The sequence below is a fragment of the Scylla paramamosain genome, chromosome 14 (assembly GCF_035594125.1).
Source record: "Scylla paramamosain isolate STU-SP2022 chromosome 14, ASM3559412v1, whole genome shotgun sequence".
Taxonomy (NCBI): Eukaryota; Metazoa; Arthropoda; class Malacostraca; order Decapoda; family Portunidae; genus Scylla; species Scylla paramamosain.
In genome coordinates, this window is record NC_087164.1 from 23357423 (window position 1) to 23384203 (window position 26781).

The 26781-nt window shown below is 41.1% G+C and overlaps 2 protein-coding genes across 3 annotated transcripts in view; both read right to left on the bottom strand.

Annotated features, from left to right (window-relative positions):
• LOC135107043 (adenylate kinase isoenzyme 1-like) overlaps positions 1-8611 on the bottom strand; it is a 17625-nt gene extending 9014 nt beyond the window's left edge. The window contains exon 1 of one of the 2 annotated variants that reach the window (XM_064016635.1): positions 8459-8611. In XM_064016635.1, coding sequence (XP_063872705.1) covers positions 8459-8461 — 3 coding nt within the window. In that variant the 5' untranslated portion in view covers positions 8462-8611. Of the gene's footprint in view, positions 1-5928; positions 6015-8458 lie in introns of those variants that run through there. The other variant, XM_064016634.1, reaches the window with a different exon arrangement.
• A 10785-nt stretch (positions 8612-19396) lies between these two features.
• LOC135107046 (autism susceptibility gene 2 protein homolog) overlaps positions 19397-26781 on the bottom strand; it is a 194311-nt gene continuing 186926 nt past the window's right edge. Inside the window, exons 9-15 of the mRNA XM_064016636.1 lie at positions 26683-26745; positions 26067-26275; positions 25198-25445; positions 23752-23898; positions 23333-23362; positions 22398-22867; positions 19397-21082 (exon numbers count right to left, since the gene is read on the bottom strand). Coding sequence (XP_063872706.1) covers positions 19807-21082; positions 22398-22867; positions 23333-23362; positions 23752-23898; positions 25198-25445; positions 26067-26154 — 2259 coding nt within the window. The 5' untranslated portion in view covers positions 26155-26275; positions 26683-26745 and the 3' untranslated portion in view covers positions 19397-19806. The remainder of the gene's footprint in view (positions 21083-22397; positions 22868-23332; positions 23363-23751; positions 23899-25197; positions 25446-26066; positions 26276-26682; positions 26746-26781) is intronic.

The following is a 26781-nucleotide window of genomic DNA, read 5'->3' on the forward strand; positions in this document are numbered from 1 at the left end:
CCTTCCACAATTTAAGGAACGCAGAGTGTCGGAAGGTGAAGGTTGGAGAGGCCCTGAAATGCACACTTTCCTTATGTAGAAGTATTTTCCATGACGTAAGTATGATAGATGACGTAAGTAATGTGATTCTTCCTGCATGAGCAACCTGGAGGCGTGGCTAAGCACTAAGCAAACCATGGATAAAAGATGTTGATTGTTATGGAAGACAGCTAACCCCCCCTCTCTCTCTCTCTCTCTCTCTCTCTCTCTCTCTCTCTCTCTCTCTCTCTCTCTCTCTCTCTCTCTCTCTCCGAAAAGTTGAGAATTTTTCTTGTCTTTAATCATCCTGGCTACTCCTGCATCCCTGTATTCCCCCCACTGACATTTCGTCCTCACAGTGAACACAACAACAAGCGACTCCCTTTAATCTTGTACCCATGAGCGTGCCGCGTCTGGGGTAACAGAGATCACTGATCCAGACTGAGGTCGTAAAGCATGTTGTTTCCGTACTAAAACTCGGTGGCAGTGTTGTACTTGGCTTACGGAAACCAGACGCGGTGGACAAGGAGGTTAGTGTTATGGCAAGTGTGAGCTGTAGCAACCTCTATTTTGGGCAGTGAAGGAAAAAAGGAACAAAAATCACCACTACATTGAAAATAGTATATGCCATGCGCCGACCCGGACGGAATATACAATGGGCAGAAAATATACAAGCATTTCCGTCTCCCAAAGGAATGGCTAGAGGTCACCCGTTACTCTGAGGGAAAGAGACCGGATGGCAATCTTCCCGCCCGCAATAATAGTGCATAGCGACAAGTGCAGCTGTTTTGTAACTTGGCCCACTGTGCTGCTCCTGCCGCGACCACTGACACTCCTCCCCGGATAATGGCCAGCTAGCTTCACAGGATAAATAAGCAAATGCACAGCAAAGTCAAGTGCGGACGATATAATTAGTGTGGGAACTTTTCTCTCCGTGGGGCGGGAAGGAACAGGTGCCTAGATCCCAACAGCAGCATCAGTAACGTTCCTCTACAAGTGACAATAAGGTATACAGTACTTTTCATTCCGGGGATGACTCTGCCCCTCCTGTGCCAATTTTTGCTAATGTTACAGTGCCGTCTCGAGTTCTTACAGATACGTGATCGGCAGGATTAAGATAAGGAAGAGTGGCTACAGTAGTATGTGTGTGTGTGTGTGTTTACTGGGCTTCACGTGGTGTAGGATTCGATCAAGTTGAGGGTCCCTGGGTTTGATGGACAACTGTGTGACGCATATTGACACTTCAAACAGCAGGTGTCACTGTACAATACTAGTAATGGTTTGCGGCACAACATAATGAGACAATAACATCTCCGGCACTTGTGATTACTGCTCGTCCACCTTTGCAGAACAATATTACGCGTGGCAATTTTATGAGGGCACTTCTTAGTACCAAGGAAGACCGGTTCAAGATTTTGCTTGGCTACTGATGGAGTTATTTTGAGCAAATTTCTTTAGTCGGTATTTCTGTGCGACCCGGTGTCCTCTGCCGCAAGGAGGAAGATGTAAAAGAACTCTGAAGCGTCCAAGACTAAGTTGTGTATAAGAATAAGTTGCGTAGTGAAGGTGAACTACTAATATACCCAGTACTATAGAAACTAGCCCTTCCTCTCTCTCACGCCAAGAATATGCCAAGTATAATTAAACGATAGAGGGTGGTGACTCTCTCTCTCTCTCTCTCTCTCTCTCTCTCTCTCTCTCTCTCTCTCTCTCTCTCTCTCTCTCTCTCTCTCTCTCTCATGGGATACCAGCTCCAGTAGTCTCGTTTATGTGCATGACAGGAATGAACAACACACACACACACACACACACACACACACACACACACACACACACACACACACACACACACACACACTCAGTTTCTCACACCACCAGAGGGAAGAATGGAGAGAACAAAAGGACGAAAGGAAGAAAGAAAGGAAGAGGGGAAGAGTAAGAGAAAGAAGAGATGGAGAAGAGGGAAAACCGGGTCTACCAGTACTACACCTTTCGCTTCTTGGTTCTTTCCTCCTCCTCCTCTTCCTCCTCCTCCTCCTCCTCCTCCTCCTCCTCCTCCTCCTCCTCCTCCTTCCAAACGGGACTGAACAGAGCCGTTTTACTCTTTAACATCAGAACCAGTCTGCCACAAGCGTCGATTTTATCTATCTTGTTACTGTTTTTATATTCCATTCATTTCTCTCTCTCTCTCTCTCTCTCTCTCTCTCTCTCTCTCTCTCTCTCTCTCTCTCTCTCTCTCTCTCTCTCTCTCTCTCTCTCTCTCTCTCTCTCCATTGTGTGTGCATGGCAACCCATGACACGTACAGCAGACTTGCATATACACAGGGAGAAAAAAGACACTCACAGAGAGAGAGAGAGAGAGAGAGAGAGAGAGAGAGAGAGAGAGAGAGAGAGAGAGAGAGAGAGAGAGAGAGAGAGAGAGAGAGAGAGGTATACAAGAAGCTAATTTTACACAACCCCAGAGTTCTTGGCCAGTGCTCTCTCTCTCTCTCTCTCTCTCTCTCTCTCTCTCTCTCTCTCTCTCTCTCTCTCTCTCTCTCTCTCTCTCTCTCTCATGCACAACGCCTCGATTTCACCTAAACATTTCTTTTAATTGGCACACTTTCTCCTTTCCTCTACACACACCATGACAGACACACACACACACACACACACACACACACACACACACACACACACACACACACACACACACACACACACACACACACACACACACACACACACACAAACTTAACATCTGGAACCTGAGGTGGAATGAGGGAACGAGAGGTTACGTTAGGTTAAATTCAGTGGCTCTTGTATGAACTTGAACACTCACACTATCAGATATCTACAGGAAGAAGGATAAAGATGAACTTAAAGTATAAGCTTCTTTTTACAGTTACCATACAACAAGGTGCAAGTAGTCACCACATAAGTAAACTATGCAATTTTTTTCCGATTTCTGGTATTTTGCTTTGATAAATTCATCATTTCGCGGCGCATCTGTTGGTAAAGTAGCCTTTGTTCTATCTGGTGCGTGAGTAGTCTAAAATTCATCTTTATTCTACTTTTATGTGGAAATTGATAAGACATTTTTCATCTGGATTTCCCAAAAAGGTAGGAAAAGTTACTCCAGCAGTTGGTTTTATGAAGGTGACGAACGTAAGAACAGTAAGCTAGATATGAAAACTTCGCTTTTGAGAGTAACTGGAGCCCCCTTTTGATTTACTGAAAATGGATCTTCACGTTTTATACCTACGAGACAAAATCAGAGAGGATCTGATTCATGGTGTGGTCTGGATTAAAATAATTATATCAGGGGGATGGAGAGAACGTGGCGGAAAAAAAAAATGAAGCCAGAATGTTTCATCGCGTGAGCATGTTTATGAAAACATGGCATGAGAGAGAGAGAGAGAGAGAGAGAGAGAGAGAGAGAGAGAGAGAGAGAGAGAGAGAGAGAGAGAGAGAGAGAGAGAGAGTAGAAGTAAATTTCATATAGCAACAAGACTTAGGTCCTAATTAGGGTACCTGATTTCATTAAACTACACAGGCCACACTATCAGATAAAAAAAAATGAGAGAGAGAGAGAGAGAGAGAGAGAGAGAGAGAGAGAGAGAGAGAGAGAGAGAGAGAGAGAGAGAGAGAGAGAGAGAGAGAGAGAGAGAGAGAGAGAGAGAGAGAGAGCATATACGAATGTTGCCAAGACAGTGTTAAATATATACGTGCACACCGTCAGGTGTCTCTCTCCTCCCCGCCCTTTCGACCTTCCCTCCCACCACCACCGCTCCGACCTTCCCGGCGCACCGCTCACAGACCGGTATTCAGAAACGTTCCGCTCTCTCACCATTGCTATTTTCAAAGGCCACAGAAATGGTTAGCTGGGTTCTAAAGTGTGTTTCTCCTGTTAACAATATAGAAATCTTATTAACCTGTCACTAGAACCATAAAAACAGCCTTGAAAACCCGTATAACTTCAACTAGCTAAAGTATTCTGAGTGTAGCGCGTAGCTGAGTGCCGCGCGGAAATGTTTCAGGAAATGGTCCACACACTCACCAAGTCACGCTACCTCCTCGTTTCCATCCCATCACCCGTATTACCTCATGAACGATATTATCACGTGTATCTTATCCCTTTCCTAGTCTTCTCTCTCTCTCTCTCTCTCTCTCTCTCTCTCTCTCTCTCTCTCTCTCTCTCTCTCTCTCTCTCTCTCTCATACAGTAATGGTAGTAATAATATTGATAGTAGCAGTCGTAGTGGCGGTGGTGAGGGTGCTAGTTAAATTATTATTATTATTATATTATTATTTAGTAGTAGTAGTAGTAGTAGTAGTAGTAGTAGTAGTAGTAGTAGTAACAATGGTGGTGATGTGGTGGCAGTAGCGGCAGTAGCAGAAATAGTAACGTTGATGAGTTATTTGTTATTGCTAGCAACAGAAGTAGCAACACCAAGAGGAGTAGCAGAGTAGAGAGTACTGTGGCGCTGATCGGAATAAACCATGAAGGGAGGGAGGCAGGGAGTGATGGAGGGGTGGAGGAAGGGCGGCAGCTAGGTGGTAAATGATACAATGGGGCCTTTCCTCACTCTAATTAAGCCAAATGGACACTGTCTTCTTGAACGCTGAGAGATGAGTTAACGATGGAATTATTGATTGATTTAATTGCGCCGCAACAACGGGATCAGAGGGCGCTCAAGTCAATGAGTGAACACGCGAACATACACGCACAAAAAAGAACACGACACAACACAAAAATGAAAAGAAATATCAGCAGATTTGTTGGCCCTTACGAGACTGCGATAAGTTACATTTAGCAAATTTAATGGGAGAAATATAGGATAGTAAAAGCGAGGACTCCTCCCCACCCATTGCCACATGCATACATGTATACACATACATACATAGATCAATAGATAGATAGATAAATAAATAAATAAAATATTTCTATCAATATGCATTAATTAATTAAGGATTTAAATAACTGATCATTCACGGTACGATTTATACCGCGATATTTACTACAGATAGAGTAAGGAGCAGAAGCAGCAGCAGCAGCAGCAGCAGCAGCAGCAGCAGCAGTAGTAGTAGTAGTAGTAGTAGTAGTAGTAGTAGTAGTAGTAGTGGTGGTGGTAGTAGTAGTAGTAGTAGTAGTAGTAATAGTGGTGGTAGTAGTAGTAGTAGTAGTAGTAGTAGTAGTAGTAGTAGTAGTAGTAGTAGTAGTAGTAGTAGTAGTAGTAGTAGTAATGTAACAGTAATGGTATACTGATAATAGTGGCACCATAAATACTTGCGACAACAGTTTAAATAATAAGTTATACTAGTATTAATAATAATGATAATGATAATAATAATAATAATAATAATAATAATAATAATAATAATATTATTATTATTATTATTATTATTATTATTATTATTAACAATAACAATAATAACAATACCACCATCACTACTACCACCACCACCACCTCCACTTACATCACCAACACACAATAACAAAATAATGTCGCACGGCAAAAGATCACGAAGTCTCCACGGTCACTATGCAATACTGTACTTTGGGTCACTGATAGGTTACGCGATCAATGCCTTCAACTCCGCCAAAGGTCTCCGGTAAAGCCACGCTGCCTCACACACGCCAAGGTCACTGACTCAGACAAGACGAAGGCGGTTCCTCTTAGTGCTACTCGCTCTTCCCTCTTCTTGGCAACTATTATACTCGTCCCAGCAATACCGTGAGTGACATCAGCGCCGATAACACCAATTGTGATAACAGTAATGACAAACAGTGGTACACTCGATTATTCAGTCCTCACGAAGTTAAATTCACACGCTAAAGAGAGAGAGAGAGAGAGAGAGAGAGAGAGAGAGAGAGAGAGAGAGAGAGAGAATGGATAGGAAGAGGGGGCGAGTTAGCGAGAGCACTCACCATGACAGCAGAGGGAGGCAGAAAGTGTGAGAGAGAGTTGCGTCAACCACGAGGTCTGGGAACACACTGGCTGCCGGCGAGGGAAGAAGCTAGCAAGGGATTGGACTCTCTCTCTCTCTCTCTCTCTCTCTCTCTCTCTCTCTCTCTCTCTCTCTCTCTCTCTCTCTCTCTCTCTCTCTCTCTCTCTCAGTATCGTTTTTGTTTTCTACATCCTAAAAAGAAAACTGTCCTACTTAACACTTTTTTGCTTTCCTTTTTCACCTCTATCCAAATATTTATTACTCTTTCTCTGGTTCTGAAATGTGAAAAGGAAAAATTGAGTCAGTCTCTCTCTCATGCGAGAAATACTGATACAAATCGCTTCTTTCCTTCTATTTGGTCTGTCTGTGTGTGTGTGTGTGTGTGTGTGTGTGTGTGTGTGTGTGTGTGTATTATGCACTCACGGCGCCTGCTTGTCTCGCGACACAGCCAGAAGGAAAGATCTCAGTTGCTCGCCGATCTTTGGGTTGGACTACTCATACACCACACAGTACACACCGGGATAGCGAGGTCACATCCCCACGGCTTACATCCTGTATTTACTTGATAGGTGAACAGGGGCCGCATCCGAGAGAGAGAGAGAGAGAGAGAGAGAGAGAGAGAGAGAGAGAGAGAGAGAGAGAGAGAGAGAGATTGTGTTTTGGAATTAGCAATCTCTCTCTCTCTCTCTCTCTCTCTCTCTCTCTCTCTCTCTCTCTCTCTCTCTCTCTCTCTCTCTCTCTCTCTCTCACACACACACACACACACACACACACACACACCCTCTGCCATTCATTCTTAACGTCCAAGCTAATCCTCTCAGACAAAGAATGCATCATGTCCGAGTTACAATACATGCATCGATTATGAGCAAAGGATACCTAGTAGTTGCAGATTTGTGTTGCTTGTCACAGTGATAGCTCTCAAAACCATTCGTCAGCATCTGGATTGAAGGAGTGTCCAGTCATCAAGAACATGAGCCGAGTATTTTCTTCCTTTTTAGTAATTTTGAATGTAATGAAATTAGTGCTTGTATCTATTTCGACTACTTTTTATCGAGCTCCAGTGAAGGTTATTAATTCAAGTTTTGAAGGGTGCTTTCATCCTTCCAGTGAGAATTTAACAATGACACCGCATCACCAGTGAGAACATTCATTATGGGAATTCGATTAATTATCTATATGACCTTCGGAAATAATTGTCATGAGAACTCAAAGCGTTTCAAAAGACGAAGATAAGAGCATAGGTTTTTTTTTTTTCTGAACTTGATATAACGAGATAAGTATAGCTTATGATTATATGGAGGATTTTGTTTGTTGTTGCCTACGTGAATGACAATCGGAGAGCCTGAAGACAAAGATGCCACCTTGCTATCAGTGCTTTCATCCCGATAGGCAGGACAATGCAGGAGTAAGATCAGTATTCAGAAACGCTTTGCTCTCTCACCACAACTGTTTTCAAAGGACACAGAGATGATTATCCGCGTTTTTAAGAGTGCTTTTTCCCATTAATAATGTAGAAATCTTATTAATCTATCACTGAAACCGTCAAAACATTCTTGAAAACCCGTGTCACTTCAGCTAGAGCCTTTTTGAAAATAGCCGAGATGCGAGCAGGTGTTTTAGAATATGGTTCTAAGCACGGTGGAGGTTTGTTGGGTGAGGACAAGGTCACTTAATTCAAGTTCACCCTTTTATTGTGCTTGATTGTACACTACTTATGGCTTATCAACGTATTATTGCTTCTTGATGCTTGTGTATTGGCCATTCTTATTACATGGTTATCATCTTTTTTTGTTTCTGCTTTATCACTCAACGCTGTTACTGTGCTGGCTAGCATATTCCTAGCTATGCATATGTAGATGTTTATCGCTTCTTGATGCTAGACAGTCTTATCGCATAGACATCAACATAGTTACTGCATTATGACTCAGCGCTGTTACCGAATGCATTATCTAATCACTCACTGCTGCCTAACTGCATTGCACAAACAATTACTCAACCATTGCCACGCTATGTTTTTTCTTTCATGTCGTGCTGTGTAGGCGCATGTCACCGGTTATGATTTGCATACATATAGAGTATCGTGCTTCACAGGCTTCACTATCATTTAATGACTGATGTACGATAATGATCGGGAACCGCAATCTTTAACGTTTCATTGTATTATCTCGAGTATTTTTAGTAGGCTCTAGTGGAAGGTAATGGAATTCTGAAGGTTTTCTTCATGATTGTAAAAATAGCTTAACAAAAATTCTATCTCATTAATGGGAAAACACCCAATGAGAACTCAATTAGTCATGTTTGAGGCCTTGAACAAAGCAAGTTAACATACAGGCACAGAAGGCTCACTATGACTGTGACTATTTTGTTTTCTCGTGACAACGCTGCATGGAAATGTATGGTTGTTCGTTTTACAGCGTGTTACCTAATCATATCGTCACTTTCTTGTATGATCTTGCAACACTGGCAATGCTTAATGGCTACTGTACGATCATGTTCAAAAGACTCACCATGATTTCGTGCTATCATTGCGTTGCTGCACGGCGTTGATTCATGCCACTATGGATTTATTCGATTTATAGCTGTGTTACGTAATTATATCACCATTTTGTTGTATTATCTTGCAAAACTGGCAAGGCTGCAGCGTTGGGTTAGGCGGCGAATATTGACCACTGTTGACTGCTGCTTGCCCTGCGCGGGAGGCTGGCAGGCGGCGGCGGCAGGCGGCGGTGTGCGACGCGGGAGGGAAATTCGGTTACCGTGGTAACTTCTCTAAAAACGTCACGATAGGAAACAGAACATAGTAACAAAGTCTTGCATATTTTTGTCTGCCCTTTCGCTGTTTGTCGTTGTCGATTTTAACTAAATCTTAACTTTTCTCTTTTAAGAAAAAAATAAATAAATAAAAAATAAAAACATCATTTTCGGTAAAATTATCATAGTTCATGAAGTACGACTAATGATGTATGACTTTTTTTTCGAGATTTTTATCGAAAATCTCATATTATCTTTACATGTTAAGCCATATAATAGTTGCTTTTTGAAAATAGAAAATAGACTGAAGAAGCAGATAACGAAACTGGTCGGGAAATAAACTTACTTCGTCATTCCCGTTTTTCTTTACATCTTCTTTCCCTACTTCTATTATTAATTTCCCACTCTACTGATAAATAAACCTATAAGAGGCCTTGCTGAGTCCCTCCATGTGACAAACCCTCTAAGTATTCACCTTCCTTCTGTTTCACTGCCTTCACAACAGCCGCTGTCACTGGACGGAGGGCTGTGTTCGGCCTCCAGTTATCTTCTGAACTCAGTGATTTCGCCATGTTGCAAGTATACGAAGCACTCACGAGGCACCCAGTAGCTGATATACAACGTGATACAATCTGGTGAACGCCGCCGCTAATAATCATTACAATGGATGTGCCAACTTTGCTTGGCAGATGTTAACTAATTTTAATACATAATTATTACTATGTACATCTAGAATTAATCCCCAGCACGTAATTTCCACTCCTGGCAAAAAAGCATTTAACTTTAAACGGGCTCCTTGCACTTCTCAGATTACCTGTTTATAGTTCATTTGGTTAAGGGATAACTAAATATTTCAAATGTTTCAGTGTTTCCAAATTAATTAGTCTTAAAAATATGAAAATTTCTTGAATAAATTTCTCTCATGTGTAATGCTCTGATTCATTAAATGTAAAGTAATTGGTTGTGGTGAAGGTTATTGTGAGAGAGAGAGAGAGAGAGAGAGAGAGAGAGAGAGAGAGAGAGAGAGAGAGAGAGGGGGAGCTTAGTGTAATTGTGTTGATTGTAATTTTAACCTAGTGAGAGAGAGAGAGAGAGAGAGAGAGAGAGAGAGAGAGAGAGAGAGAGAGAGAGAGAGAGAGAGATGAATGTGAGACGCTGTGTTGGGCGGGGGAGAGAGAATGGGTGAGGATGAAAGACGAAAATATGAGTTTAATTTTGAATGGATGAGAGACTGAGGCAGAGTGATGGCAAAGAAAAGTGTGTGATTTAAGTAAGCGAGAAAATTAGCTAATTTCTTGTATGTGCATTCCTTAGTTTAATCAGTTTGGTTGTTACTCGTAGTTTGTTAGTATATTAGCTGAAATACTGTGAGGTGTGGACGAAGAATCAGAGGAGCTGTGTAGTGAAGAGAGAATAATATAGACAGTAAGAGTCATATAAAGACAGTTGAAGTGATGGCAGTGTACGATTACAAGGAATGAGAGGAAAAGGAATTAGACACTCAGGGGAGGATTCGAGGTAATGGATACAATCCAGAAAGTTTAGGTATAGGAAAGAGAATGGCAGAAACTGGCTCACGAGCAGAGTAGCGGACGAGTCGGTCATTTGGTCAGCCCTAAGTAGTTTGAAGCGAAGGTTAGATGACTATATGGATAGGGAAGTTAGGGTGGTAATGGAAAGGTTGACGGGGAGAAGGATAAAAGAGGTTATGGTTAGTACAGGATTTGAGTCATGTGTAAAGCACCCAGAGGTGTAATGTTTTGATGTTTTGGCGTTTTTAAATGTTGAAGTGATATCACCAGCCAGTTTTGCTTTGGGTGTTGTCAACTTGTGATGGCTTTACATTCAGGCTTGTATAGATATTGTAATAAGAATCTGCCTGATTTTGTCAAGAGAAGCAAACATTTGATTATCAAGTATATTGAAGAAACATACATTTAATGCAAGGCTTCAAGTCACAAAAGTTTTTTTTTTTTTTAATGACTTAACATTAAGACATACAATAGATGAAACATTGTTCAGTGTAAGCTCTGGCAGGACCAGTTTCAATTTGACGCTTGAATTTAGTGATATGTGGATCCTTTAGCAATTACAATTATAATAGCTTTGAATTTAGTTTTACATGTCTATACTTTATTATACTTCATTTTGTATTAGAATAGTACAACATGAGAGTAGTTGGCACATATTATTGGAAGTGGAAAGACTTCTGGATTGGATTAGTGGGCGTGCAGTGCGTGACGCGCGCTGGCAGGAGGCAAGTAGATACCGAACATGGAGAGGCGGTCTTTCAAATGTGCACGTGTTCAGCTGCCTTATTTAACCTGGATTTCCGCTGAACAAGACATTGACACGGATCATGGCTGCCTGTGTGTGCTGGTGGAAGCTTGGTGCCTGCCGGGAGATACGAGTATCTGTGAGGGCCGGGAGCTGCACATGAGGGCCAACAAGGCTCCTAATGTTGTTAAGTGACCCACCCACCATTTGTCCAGCTGGCGGAATTTGCGCAATTTTTTGTAATAGGCGGTAACTTTGATAGTGTTGTTCTTTGTAATAACTCCCGTGTCACGCACAGCAATAAACAGAAGGCTCAGGTGACGGTAGAGAAGAATGCCGTCATTCTGCCTCACTTAAGCCTTCATCACATCAAAACTAGGCAATGGCAGTTATAGCTGACCAGCGGATATTAAAGCAGTCATGTGGCTCCATTTAGAGACAGAATTGGATGGAAAACACTGCAAATTACCCTGAATATTGACTAAGAGAGACTAGAGGGGAGCCAGATCCAGGGTCTGATGATGTCAAGTGATGTTGATGACGTCACGTTTACGTATCGTAACGAATTTCACTTTGAAATTGACCCCTTGGAAAAATGGAGCTAGAGCCTTTTATATTATGGCTTAATATAAATTAGGAAAAGTGGGAGGCCGAGGGTGGACAGGGTGAGGAGCCAGCCTGCTGCAGCTCATCACCTGGCCTGTCACTCCTACCTGTTGTTGTGTGTGTGTGTGTGTGTGTGTGTGAAAGAGAGTTTCCCACAGGCTCTCGCACCTCTCCCTCATGTACCCCTCCCCCTGTCTCTCTGATGTCCTTACTGACTCCCCATGTTTAGCAGTTTCGATACACCCAACTTAATGTTCCTTTTCTATCCCACAGCCACTCTCCTCACCTGGTATACAGTATAACTACAGCCTCATTGTCACTGCGGCCTCTAGCCTGCCACACCCCTCCTATGGAATATTAGTTACAATTACCACCCAGTAGAGGTGAAGCCAGCAGGCCCTTACATGTCTCTTAAACTTGGGGAAAAAAAAAAAAAGGATTAGTTAGGAAAGAGGTGGCATCATCAATACTGAGGTGTGATAATTGTCCCAGTCATAGAGTTTGAGGCCACTATGAATTCTATTAAAATTTCCCTTGGCCCAATCGAATGAAGATACAACAGCCTTTTAATGAGGAAGTATACTTTGGAATAAATAGGAAGCTTTGATGACAGAATGACCACACTGAGGAAAGGGAGGAAATACTGCCACATGTTGAATGCCCCCAGTCAGAAATTAAAATCAAGTAAAAAATATTGCCAGAACAGACAAAATTAGGTTCAAGTATCCACTGATAAAACCAAGAGTTTGGAAGAAATCAAGGAACATAGTCACAAGCAGAAATATTTTGGTCAGGAACAATGTCTGATCAAGAAATTGGGGGAGATTGAAGTCACTCACTATTACAAGTTCCTTATTAGTACTGAGGTTGTAAATAAATTCAATGAGAGGAATATTTTCTTCATGAATATAAGATGGAGGACAATAAACTGTTAAGATATAAAGGTTTAGGGTAGGAAGATGAACTGTTTGAGTGATAGGAAAAGAGCCAGGCTCAGAATAAACATAAGCCTTAATACTATTTTTAACATAAACACAAACACCAAACTCAGGAATAGGATATTAAAAATCATGTCTAAACAGGGAATAACCTTCATTATCAATTACAGAATCAGAAATGGTTTGTTGTAGCTAAGATTCAGTGATGAAAATTGAAATTTTCTAATCATGACAAAACTTATTTACATAAAAAACTTTATTGGACACACAATTTAAATTAGAATGAGCAATATTTAACAAATTGTAATCATTGGATCGAGTACCAGAGGAGCAACTTAGTTTTTTTTGTAACTTCGGCATTGGAGAGACTGTTAATTGTGTCAGTGGTAGTAGCAAAAGTATTAACCATAGGGACTTGCGAGCCCTGATCATCAAGTACATTGTCGGTGGCAGCAGCTGGTAATTGGGAGGGTGTATTTACACCATTTGTAAGACAAATGCTTTTTTAATTCCAGTCTGTTTAAATATGAGATCTTTTGTGATATAGATCTTGTCATATACCAGACTATTTAAATTTTTAGCAGCTGCCAACAGATCTTTTCTGAATGTGTCACTGAACAACAAACTGACTGAGGATTCAAGAGGCCAGGTGGTTTTCAGCTGTAATTGTGTGTTAAGAGTTAGTATCATCTGCTGGAGTGATGGGAGGAGTGGAGTAGTAGTAGCAATAGTGGTGGTGGTGGTGGAGTGGTGTAAATAAGGTTCATTTCATCAGTTTTCATAATTTTCACCATTTTCATTGCTGTGTTTGTAATTTTTCATTGTTATTTGTATAATTTTCTTAGCTATTTCCCATTATATTTACAGTTATGCCATCCCCAGGTCTTCTCTAGTCTTCTCACTGGTCTCCTTGTCCTGTCCTCCACACACCATCAACAGATCTTCTACAGTCTACAGTCTTCTCACTGGTCTATTTGTCCTGTCCTCCTCTGCACACCATCCCCAGGCCTTTTAACCTAATCTAACCCAACCCAACTGAACCCAAACCCTACCCAACCCAACCTAATTAGACCTAATGCACCCAAACCCAACTAAATCTAACCAAAGCTATTTTGTTATTTTCTATTATTTTTAGTTTTCTCACAGGTCTCCTTGTCCTGTCCTCCTCCACATATATCCCCATGTTAGACTTCTCTTTCGGTATTGATCCTAAGTGTCTAGACACCTCCCACAACTTTTTCTTCATTAACTTTAACATTCACAGCCTTAGATCAAATTTTCAATCTGTAGAACACCACCTCTCTTCTACTAAACCTCATCTTCTTTTCCTCACTGAAATACAGGTGTCTGAGGCAGCTGACAGTTGCCTCAGTTCCCTCCAACTTTTTCTGTCCTCATTTTCAATCCAAAGCTGGATGTTGTGTTCGTGTGTGCAATGACTTGGGTAACTTGCTGTCATGCCCATGCTCTTGAATATTCCGAGTTTTCCACCATCTGGCTACGAGTAGAGTCACTCTCAAACTAAATTTATCTGTGCTGTCTGCTTCTAACTAACTCCTCTGACTATAAGAAATTCTTTGACTACTTAACTTCTAAAGTAGAGCACATTCTGACTCATCCCTTTTGCAGTGCTCTCCATTCTTGAGACTTCAGTGTTCACCACCAGCTTTGGCTTTCCTCTCCCTTTCACTGACCATCCTGGTGAATTAGCCTTTAACTTTGCTATTATCCACAACCTAGAACAACTGGTGTAACACCTAACTGTTTTGGAGATATGCCCAACATTCTTGACATTTTCCTAGCCTCTAATCCTGCTTAATCCTCTCTCTGTAACTTCATCTCAAGTTTCCTTTCTGATTGTTTTATTGCTGCTGTGGTAGACAGTCACTATTCTTCTCCTAAATATGTTATATTAACAGTGTTGTTCCTCAGGGTTCTGTCTTGTCATCCACTCTCTTCCTATTATTCATCAATTATCTAAAACAAATTTCTTGTCCTATCCACTCCTATGCTGATGATACCACCTTGCACTTTACCATGTCTTTTTGTAGATGTCCAACCCTTCAGGAAGTAAACAGTTTACACAGGGAAGCCACAGAACGCTAGACTTCTAATCTCTGTAAAATTTCAGATTGCAGCAAACTTAGTATTGTTCAATACCTCAAAAAACTCATTTCCTACATCTATCAGTTTGACACAACCTTACAGACAACTATCCCCTCTTCTTTAATGACACTCATTTGTCCTTATCCATCCATGTACTAAGTATGCTTCACATGTATTTTTTTTTTTTTTTTTTCAATGTAGGAGGGACACTGGCAACAAAAAATGCCCACTGAAATGCCAGTCCCATAAAAGGGTCCAAAGCAGTTATCAAAAATTGAAGGATAAGTGTCTTGAAATCTCCCTTTTGAAGGAATTGAAGTTGTAGGAAGGTGGAAAAACAGAAGCAGGTAGGGAGCTCCTGAGTTTACCAGAGAAAGGTATGAATGATTGAGAATACTGGTTAACTCTTGCATTAGAGAGGTGGACAAAATAGGGGTGAGAGAAAGAATCTTGTAGGGGGTTCCACTCATACTGCTCTTCTAGACAGGGTGGAATCAAAAGCTTTTCATCTCATCAACTCCTCTCTTTTAACTATCTTCAGCCTCTTTCTTATTGCTGCAGTATTACATCTCTTGCTATCTTCTACTGCTATTTTCATGCTAATTGCTCTTCTGATCTTGCTAATTAGAGCTAATCTTGCTAATTGGCAAGCTTGGGAAGTGACTGGAGGAGAGTGGGAGGAACCTGGAGGGAGTGGTGGAGGTGGAGTACTTGGAAAAGCTGACTCCACCCATCCCCAAGGACTCTCTCCATCACAATGACTGGGTGTCCAATGTACAGGCCACCAACCAATGGTGAAAGAAGAGGGACTGAGAGAGGGAGAATAGCTATTGGTGGATGGGAGGGAATGAGAAAGGGAGTGATGAGTAAGGAAGTGAGGGAGAGAGAGAAAGAGGGAAGCTAACTAGTGGCAAGAGAGTGAAAGTAGTAAAGGAGAGAGAGAGAGAGAGAGAGAGAGAGAGAGAGAGAGAGAGAGAGAGAGAGAGAGAGAGAGAATTTGCATAAACAAGAAGGAAAAAAGAGATATGTATAAAAGAGCACCACATTTAGGAAGGATTTAACAACAAGCAATTCACTCTATTAGGTTTTTTTTTTTTTTTACTTTAAAGGATCTTTTGACTCCACATCATATAATACCACCATTGTAAAACTTGCCTGCCTGGGATTCAGAGGATCTCTTTTTGTCTTTCAGGTCCTTTCTGGTGATAAGTAACACCTACTCTAGGTATTACCCTGTCACTAGAGGTGACATTACTTGGGGCCTCAAACAAAGAGGAAAAGGCATCCTTTTGCTGTAAAAACAACACTGCTGGCAAAACAGTAATAGCACACCAAATTGTAGCCCAAAGCTGTAGGCAGCAGGGGGAAGATTGCAGTAATACTGGCTGGCAGGGTACACAAAGGCCAACAGGCCAGCCAGGCACAGAGTAGAATAAGCTGATAGGAGCAATAGGGTTGGCAGGAAGGAAGTCTGACCAGGATACACAGCAGCTGGAGTAATGATGGTGATGAATGGCTCTGGCCAAAGCAGAACAGCACAGGCTGACAAATGGCAGGCTGGCAGGAGAAAAAAGCCCAACCCAAGGTCCACATCAGCAGCTGAAGGCATGGTAGAAGTAGACATGATGCAGTGATGATTGTGGATGCAACAGCAGAACAAATTGTGAGCAGGAAGCCCATCACAGTCAGCAGAACCACCACAGCGCGGTGAGTGACGAGTGTTGGCCTGGTGGCAGGAGAAACTGAACAGGAAGCCTAACTTGGTGAGCAAAAAAGCAACTGGTAACAGGAGCCAGGGGAAAAAGGCAATGCACACATGGCTTTGTGGTGACAAGGCAGCCCAGCTTGATACCAGAAAAACATCCAGAAACCCACAATGCAGCAGGTAGCAGTAGTAGGTAGCACAGAAGCAGCCCCAGGCACAAGATGAAGGCCAAAGCAGCTGGCAGAGCAGGCATCAAGTTGAAGGCAGTGAGCACGTGTAACAGGCAGGAGAAGCAGAGACAGCCCAGCTATCTCCATCTCGCTGTTTGCCACCGTTTTGTTCTAGTTGATTAGTAGTTGCTGTGGTAGTCTGTGTGTTCCCAGGAGTAAAAGCATACATGATGCAAAAGCACTGGAGTATATTAAATAAATGCTGGTGCTGTACAGAGGAGCGCAGTGCACAGCTGCACACGTGGCCAGGCCTGAGGCAAGCCTGTGACTGAGCTCACTGCCTGTGAGGCCAGGTTAGATCAAGAGTCAGGTCATGGTGTCTAGTTCTGGGATGGCCAGCATCTGAAGGCTGATATAAGCACACATCTCTCTGCCATCCTCCAGGTCACTCCCCCTCCTTTGTCCTCCCCTTCTTTCTCACTCTAGAGAAAATCTCCACTCTGTGCCTTTGGTTCCCTCTTTCTTCAATAGTCTCATGGGAGCTCTATACACAGACATCATGATCCAAGGCTGGCTGCTCAGCACTGGGCAAGACCTTATTTTTTATAGTTGTCCACACCCATTACTATAACTCTGCACATTTGTACCAATAGCTCCTATCTCCTGTCCCCTTCATGAGTAGGTGCTACTATGTATATTCTCTCCAGATCCCTTGTTGCTGCCTGGAGGTTGCAAGTCACTGCCTCTATACTCATTGCAGAATTCTTTACTGTTAAGTTTATTACCAACATTACTTCCCCTTATTCTGTCACATTATCCAGACTACCTCACTCCCCTCCAACTTTTAGCATACACCCCAAAAACACACCACTCACTCTATTTCAACATAATACTCTCCTACTTCAATTAATAATCATGAGCTTTGTTTGACATTCACCTTCATTGGGTCCCCTCCCATATCAGCATTGTGGGAAACACTTGCAGAAGGGGTTGCAAATAAGACCCACTCCCACCCCTCTGCTATAGACTTTCCCAGAGACCAGGGTGACTTGGACCGAAGTTCAGAAAGACTCTAACTTACTCTGGGTAAGACACTGACCTTAAAATATACAACATTTTGATGTATGAGTTAGGGAACATGAAAAAACTGGTGGACCCACTCCTCCAGCTGTGTCCTGGACATTTTAGTCACCAAACTCAATATAGGACATAGCCACCACCTCATTGCCCATATGTACAGGCTAGGCCTGATAGACACTCCTCATTCCCCATGGTGCCCCATGCATCCAGACACTCCAGAACACCTGCTGCTATACTGTCCGCCACAACTCCCTCTGCACTGCTCTCCTTCACTCACTTGCATCACTTCACATCCACAGATCATCCACAAGCAAACTTCCTGGGTTGTTTCAAAGATCCTGGCCTGGCCTTCAAGACACTCAAGCACATCAGGGTCTTCCACCAGAAAACTGGATAGCTCACCAAAATCTAACCAGATAACCTATCTGCTGTCAGCACTTTCTGGGCACTAGAGATTGTGGCACCACAGTCTGCAACAGCCTCCAACAAGGGCAAGACAGGCTGAGGATGCAACAGTGGATATCAAGAATAGTGGTTAATGTAACCATGAGATAAGTTTGCCCATATTTTTTTGTTTTTATCTTGCTAGGTACTGTGAAAGTGGAAGCTACAAATTATGTGTTAGGTTCTTGTTGTGTGACCATTCAGACTTTATTGTGTAGTTTTCTAGGGGTTGATTCAAACACTTTGCAGAGAATTTTTAAACAGCATCAAATTCCTGATAGGAGGATTTATCTTATTCAAGTAGATTAATAGGATTAGTAGGATTTTATATATTGGTACATAACTGCATTCACATCTATCAGCTATACCTGTGGTTTACTCATCCTTTCCATGTTAAGATTTTGGATTTTGTTATTGCTTTCAGACTTACCATTTCTCTTCACCTCTGTGTGTCCAATTCATACTTGTACTTACTACATCCCTGTACAGTTAGGCCTGTGATTTGATTGTTTCCTTAGGTAATAATCTCCATCAGTCTTAATGCTCTTTATGCTTCACATTATGTCTTTGATTTGTATGGTCTATAAATTGTTCTCTCATTCTGCATCACCAAACCACTTACCACTCCCAGGCCTATCTCCTCCAGCATGCCATGTAAGCCATCTTGCATTGATGCTTTCCTTTCTGTGATACTGTGTCACTTCCGTAATTCTTCATTGTCATTAAATTTCCAGCATCTGTTTTTATTTATGTAGTCTTATAGAGCCCATTCCTTACAACTTGTTCAGGATACTTGTGCAGCCATTCCCTCAAATCTTCCAGCTTTTGCCTTCAACAGGTAGATCTCTGCCAAACTCTCTCTCTCTCTCTCTCTCTCTCATATCTTTGCCACCTGTTATAGTGTTTCAACAATTATATCATTACCATCCTCTTGGTCTTCATCTTAATTTCATTTAATTTTCTGTCACATTCATTTAGTTTCCTTCCATCACACACACTCCATAATTCTTGAATCAGATTATGTACCTCCTTGGTATTTTGTAGTAGGAGCAGTTATTTGAAAACAGGAGCTGGCTCATCTTTCACTTTCTTTTGTCCATATATGTATGTCATTACTGCCTCATGTTTCCTCAGAACTTTGGGCAAGAAGATATTTAATAACATACTTGTTTTAGACTAACCTGTAAAGGTAAGTAGTCCCTTTTCTTTTTTGCCAATTCACATATGCATTATTTTATGCATTATTTTTCTTGTAGGAGCCTTTTACATGTTTCATATAATATATATACATATATGCAGGTTTGTCCTGAACAGAGTTGGATGTGTGGATGGATGGTTATTTAAGATAGGATATACATAAATGCATAATTAACAAACTTATTTATTTAGAAACAGTTTAACAAATGTCAGTGTCAGTCTGGTTCAGATCATTTCAGTCAAGTCCATATTAATTTGATTTCTCTACAAAATACTTTAGGAAAACAATTAATATCTACAAAATTGTTAAATAAAAGGACAATGGAGGATGTGGCCCTGGACCACCTTACTGTACAAGTATAGTACAAAACTTGTGTTACAATCCACAGCCTGATCATTATGAAAGACACGTTGACTTCAGCTTGCCCTTGGGGCTGTGCTTTAGTCTTGTGGGCTGCCCGCCCTGCACCACCGCCAACAAAGGTGCTCCTTTAGCAGCAGGTAGTTTGAGTTTCAGCCTTAGCTAGTGCCTCTGCTGAATACCACCTGAGGGTTTTTGTTAGACTCGGGGATGACTAGAGTCAGCGTGGGTCATCCTTTTTATCTGGAGGCCGTGGGTGAGCCGGAGAGGTGCCACGCATTGAGGGGATGAGAGGTGGAGGCAAGCCAGGTCCTAAGGGTGGTGGTGGCTGGGGATGGCCTGGTGCCCCTGGGTGTGAAGGACCATGCACTGAGCCCAGTGATGGATGCAGACTGGGACCAGGGGGGCCAGGGCCTAAGGTTGGACCTCCTTTCAGTAAGGTAGATGCCATATGTGAAACAGCTGGATGTGGAGGAAGTAATGATGTGGGAGGATATAATGCTCCAGAGGCTACAGCAGCAAGGTGACGTTGTTCAAATATTTCTCTGGCTTGCTGCTGATGCTGCTGCTGCTGCTGTTCTCTATATCGTTCACTTAGAATGAGTGATGATAATGGATTAGGATGCAGCAGCTGCTCTTCTCTAGCCACCAGACTCATTCTTGGATCCCGTAGATCCCCTCTCAACAAAGCTTCCCTAGCTGCTAGGTCGTGAGCTCTAACTGCGGACATCTCTTGTGCAGAGCGATAAGGATCTCTAAAGGGCTCTGCCCAGGGTCCTAAATGAGGAGGGACTCCACCAGGATATGCCGAAGGACCTAGTAAACGAGCACGATCCAAAGCTTGGCTGGCAGAAGTGGTTGCCATGGTTACAGCAAGGGAGTGGGAAGGCAGCATCCCAACAGATACGGGAGGCGGTGGTAAGCATGGTGGTGGCACATTGTGAGGTAGGTGGCGAGGTGCTTCCTTTCCACCAACAATCATCACCTCATCCTTGTTTCCTTCCAGTTTAATTCTAGAATCTAATGTCCTAGACCCTGGCCTGGATCCAGGTCTTGAATCTGGGCGCCCCTCTGTCTTCATACTGGAGGAGGGTACTGCCCCAGGTGGTAAATGATTAGAGCCTGGTAAGGACAAAGATGGGTGTGAAGGAGGCTGGTCTTTATGATCAGGGCGAAGTGGTGACCGTGAACTATCTCTCCTGGGCAGCACACGGTCATGACTAGCATCCAAGGCACGGGCAACCCGATCCTTGTCAAGCTCAGCACGTCGTTCACGTTCTCGTTCTCTTTCTTCCCTTTCTCGTCTTTCTTCACGTTCTCTCCTTTCCCTCTCCTCTCGCTCCCTCTTCTCCCTCTCTTCTCTTTCTCTGCGTTCTCTCTCTTCACGTTCTCGGCTCTGTCTCTCTTCTTCCCTCCGTTCTCTTTCATACATTGCCATGTCAGGCTTAATGGGCCATGGCCCAGCACCGGCTCCGTATGGCGTTGGGGCACGCACCCTGAAAAAGAAAAGATTTCCTTAGTACAAATAATAAGCTAATTTATTAGTAGGCAATATAATAAATAATACACTAGCCTTATAGATAGAAATATTGTTGATACTATGTTAGCAAGTTCAAGAAATCTGCTAAAAGATCATAATTTCTTTACACAAGCAGACATTCTACCAACGACTAAACCATCTGCATGTTTGAGATGCTTGAATTCAGTTTTATTCAGTTTCTCACCAACAAAAATTTACATATCATTAATATCAGTATGAAATTGTATCTAAAAATTTTGTAAATTTTTGTTGGTGAGAAATTCAATAAATTTAATTCAAACATCTCAAACATTACACATGTTTTAAAAATAAATCCAGTATGTTTTTCCTTGTGTCATGACTGCCAAGAGAAGGATGCAAAAGGGTTCTTTGCCATTATCAGTGTTGAAAAATATGCTACTTTGATTCAAAGTAGCATCCCACACACCACATGCTCTTAATTAACTAATATTTCCATCATGTAAAAGGAATGATGTCTGTAATAATGTGTCCTAATAGGTAATGTCCATCTTTCAATTATGCCACACTCCACACAGTTGCATAATTTAGTCAGTCATGATTCCACTACTGATGAGAATTTCCAAAATGTGGTTGTTTATCTTGCAATATAAAAGGACAATATTCACACCATTGTTTTTGTTATGGTTTGGTGTCAGATGAGCTTGATGACAACATAGTCAACTAGGAAAGACCCCAGTGAGACAGACCCTCCTATAGTAACAAACCAATAATCTCTTGATAAAGTTGGTCCACTGCCAACTTGTTCTTGATTCTATATATATATATATAATAAATTTTAATCAGCTCATGAAATGTGACACTAGCAAATTATGAAATTTTGCAGGCAAATATTAGTGGAATTTTGATGTACATGTTTGAGATTAGTGGTCTGTACTAATGTTGCGATCTTTTCTAGCCAGTGATTTAGATAGGCAGTTTAGTATGGTGTACTATACAGTGTTTTAAATGACTGATCGGTGCTTGGATGTGTTAGTGTTACTAGTGTTGTGTGTGTGCCTCTCAAGTGCTAATTACGCCTCTCAAGTAGCCAACGAGTTCTGGTAGGAGCACATTTTGTAAGTAATTAATTAATTAATATGAAATCATGTTCTTTGTATGCTGTTATCTCTTTCAGGTTGCATTATTGATAGTTCTGTAATATAGACACATTTGTTGTGTTTGGTATCATATGTGCATTCATACGAGCTAAAATATGTCAAATTTCTGTAAAATAATTAAAATAAGTGGGATATTGAAACCATGTCACTTGCCTCCATGCATCATGAGGTGTCGGTTGAGGCACTGTTAACCCGGTTGGTAATGTTTCCCTGGAGAACATGGAACCTGGTGGGGGCCCTGGTATAGAAGTTGGTGTGATGCCACCATGGTGAAAGGCTGCAGAGGGAACACCTGCTGATGGGGGAGGTCCAGGGGCTCCACCAGGGTACCTGGTGCCACTGAGGCCAGGCACTGAAGGGGTGAGGTGGGGATGATTTAAAAGCGGAGACTCATAACGATGAGATGGTCCAGGACCAAATATTGAGGTCCCAAGGTCAGGTGGTCTTGGGAGAGTAGGGAATATTGGTGCTCCTGCAGCACCTGCCCCAACCCCAGGCCCAGACGGAGGCTGCAGAAGATCTGGAGTTAGCTTGGCACTTGGTTTTTCTGGTGTTTGTTTTTGTTGATGGTAGTAAATCTCCCATGCAATGCGAACATGCATTGCGTTCCAACGACCCGTCTTCTGCAAAGAAAAATTACATTTGTTTAGTCGGTCTCTATGTTCAGTTGAGCCAATGTCTGCACACAAACATTTCAGAATTCTTTCAACTTTGCCTTGAACTCTTACAGGAAAGCACACTTTTTCACAAAATATATGATGATAATCAAATAGTAGGTCCTGATAACAGAAGGTAGTTGTAATCACCTCTTGGCATTTTCACAACAAATAATAAATAATCCTTCTTTTTCTGGATGCAAGCAATCATCATCTTAAATATCAGCTTCCAGTCCCTTGTTTCCCCTTAAGTATGTAAACATACAAATATCCAAATAGATTTTCCTATCACAAGGCACATCATGCCAACTACACCTTAAACAATTAATTTTTTTGAACTGGCAGAACATTAGTTTTTGCTTCATTAGATTAATATAAAGTGGATGGTTACTTTTCCTTAAACTATGAATAAGTAGTCTTAAAAGAACATACCACTGGTTTGCGCTGACTGGTTTCACCAATCTGTAAAATAAAGATAATTAAAATTTTGAGGATTAAAAAAATATTAAAAAGTAAATAAAAAAAAAATCACAGAAGTGTGGGATGTGCAACTGAATCAGCAATGAAATGTCTGTCATATTGACAACACAACATTCACAGTACTTGAAAACAGAGTGGGGGAGTATGTGAAGAAAGATGTGATAAATGACAGGACTAAATGAAGCATCTTGTGTGCCTTTTCTGTATGCTCAAGAACTTATATGACATTAGTTATCAAACCAATAGTTATTACATAAAAGTGACTGACTTGAAAATGCAATGATATTGAGGCTGTTTATCCCATGCATTCAAACTTATCTCTTGTAGCTGATAGTATAAACTCAGGTTATATCTCTGTAGACTTTGCTTACTTTGGGTGGTACAGAAGTGAGATGAGATGGGGGAGCGAAAGTGGATGGAGGAGGATGCACCAAAGGCGAGATGCCAGAACTGTAATTACTGCTGAGGTTGCCTCCTCGGTACAGGCTGTTCTCTAGGCCCACTTTAACCTCTTTGAACTGTAAGAAGTAAAAGTATGATTAATTATATGATCAAGTGCAATGGCATTATTTCATCCTGAACAACATCTGTTAATCTTTAAATATTGTACTGTACCATTAACATTCAGATACCATTTTAATATTCTAGGCCAATATCTCTTGTGAAGGTTGGTATCCCCCACACACTGTCATGGCCATATACATTCCCCTCACTTACCACACTGTGAGGGCCAGGTGTGCTGTTTACCTGAGTTACCCCACATCTGCCTGACAGCAGAACTGGTTTAGTCTTGCTGGACCATAATTGATCCATCCCCTTACCAGATCTGATCAGTACATATGCAAGAGAGTCTGCACCCAAGATCCTTGAGACCATGTCATCATTTATGCATTTACACAAGTGTTCTTTATTCATCCTGCCATGTATAGCGAACTCATGCTTGTTCAACAGATATCCCTCTTGAATCTAACATTGTCTTTACACACTCTGTCAATTCCACTCTTACAACTCGCACAGTATCTAGTCTCCTTCCCACTTCCTCATTTCTCAGTCAATTCTTACATGGTACTCTACACTAGTTTCCACATCTTATATATATATATATATATATATATATATATATATATATATATATATATATATATATATATATATATATATATATATATATATATATATATATATATATATATATATATATACACATTCTCTCTCTCTCTCTCTCTCTCTCTCTCTCTCTCTCTCTCTCTCTCTCTCTCTCTCTCTCTCTCTCTCTCTCTCTCTCTCTCTCTCTCTCTCTCTCTCTCTCTCTCTCTCTCTCTCTCTCTCTCCTCCTACATTATATTCCATACAACATAATACTACTGCTCTTTCCCATACAACCTTCTAGTAACATACATTCAATATGACTAAACCCACTATAAATTAATCCCTCTTACTTTTTTGCTCCACTCTACATGTGACACATAATCCTTGATAATCGAAAGTCCATTACATTGAAAAACATGTTCCACCATCTACAACCTTGTACACTTACAAATGCAATTGAATGTCTGTTCATATTTTTGTGTTCATGTACACAATTGATTGATCTTATTCTTATCCATGATACTGCAACTTCAAATTAGAAGCAAAAGAAACATCATTGCTACACAAATAATATATATGGACTTGTATGTATTGCAAAAGAAATATTTACACATCTGATGTATGTATCTTTGTAAGAATCAATGCCACCTTCACTCTGTTACCCTTTTAACAAAATTATAACTAAACTTAACAATAATTATGAATTTTACAAAAGCAAATGTTCTTACCATTGATGGAGGTGCTGAAGGAGTAAAAAGGCTTGATGGAGGTGGAGGAAGAGGTGGTGGTGGTGGCATGTGTGGTAGAAGATGCTGATGGACATGTGTGTGCTGGTGCTGGTGATGGTGCATTTCCGCACGTAGGAAGGCAGGAGGAGCACCAAAGCTTCCCAAGACACCGGAACCGATTCCAAATGGCCTTTCTTGTTGGGCCAAAAAGCGGGAATCCAATTCTCTACGTAAAAGATCGGCCTGACCTGTATGTAAGAAGAATGAGGAAATTAATAATGGTTTTTTATAGTTCATACCTTAAAGGTAAATAAATACAATGACAAGTGGTGTTTTGTTAATTCCATTCCACATTGCATATTAGTTATGTGTGTCTTAAACATATAAAAAGTTTGGTATGCCAAAAAAAACAAAAGAAAATAATGAGCAATAAAAGGAGTATAGTACAACAGCCTAAGGCAGCTTGGCCACATGACAACAAAAATATACATCTGAAACAATGACACAAGAAAACTAGAGAAATGCATGGTTATTCATTATCTTTAAATTCTGCAAGAAACTGCACTCCTCTTGGGCATGCATACCAATTCTTGCAGAACATCTAGAGGCATCAGGACCAGTATAGCAAAGGCAATAATTTAAGTTAGTTTTTATGTTGTTAATTTTGTGTTAAAGATTATTTAAGTTAGACTGAAGTTGTAATAAAGTTTTAGTTTGTATTGTAAATATTTAGGAGTAGTTACACTGATTGTTGGTCAAAGCTAGCTTTGAAGATCGTAGGTTTCTCCCTTGCAGCTCCTGCTGTGGCAGATGCCTGTCAACCACATTGGGAAACTGAAAATTTCAATATGTAAACAACTATTACTTACCAAGAGGGTCAGGTGGCAAGTGTGTGGGTGGAATGAGGGAGGAAGAACCAAGTTGTTGTTGTGAATGTGGGACAGGTGGTGCGAACATGCCCGATGGCGGCAGCGGAGCAGAGACTGGGGGATGCGGCAGAGGAAATGCAGGAAGAGCCAAAGGTGGACGATTCAAAGATAACCTGCTAGAAGTGCTCGGAGCTGAACAGGGAGTGGGACTGAAAAAAATAAATAAAAATTATAAATAAATAAATAAAATTATCATTATTATTATTATTAATTATTATTAAAATTATATATATATATATATATATATATATATATATATATATATATATATATATATATATATATATATATATATATATATATATATATATACTCTTATAACATCTACATGCCTAAGTTACATCATCAGGCCAGACACTGAGAAGTGTAGTCTTTATTGAAGCACAATGTTAAGTAATTCTTAATGAGGTGAATATAATAATTTGTCAAATGACACAGTGAAATTATAATCTTAAAAAAGAAAAATCTGATTTAAGGATACCACCATCTGCCAACTTTTCACAAGGAAATATGAAGTTTTACAAATCAGATTACATGAAAACTGAACATAGTGTACCTTGGCCACGAACGTGATAATGATGATATAGGAGCTGCACTGCTAACAATTGTACTTGCAGAGCTGTAAAGTTTGAATATTATTAGGAGGATAGTTATT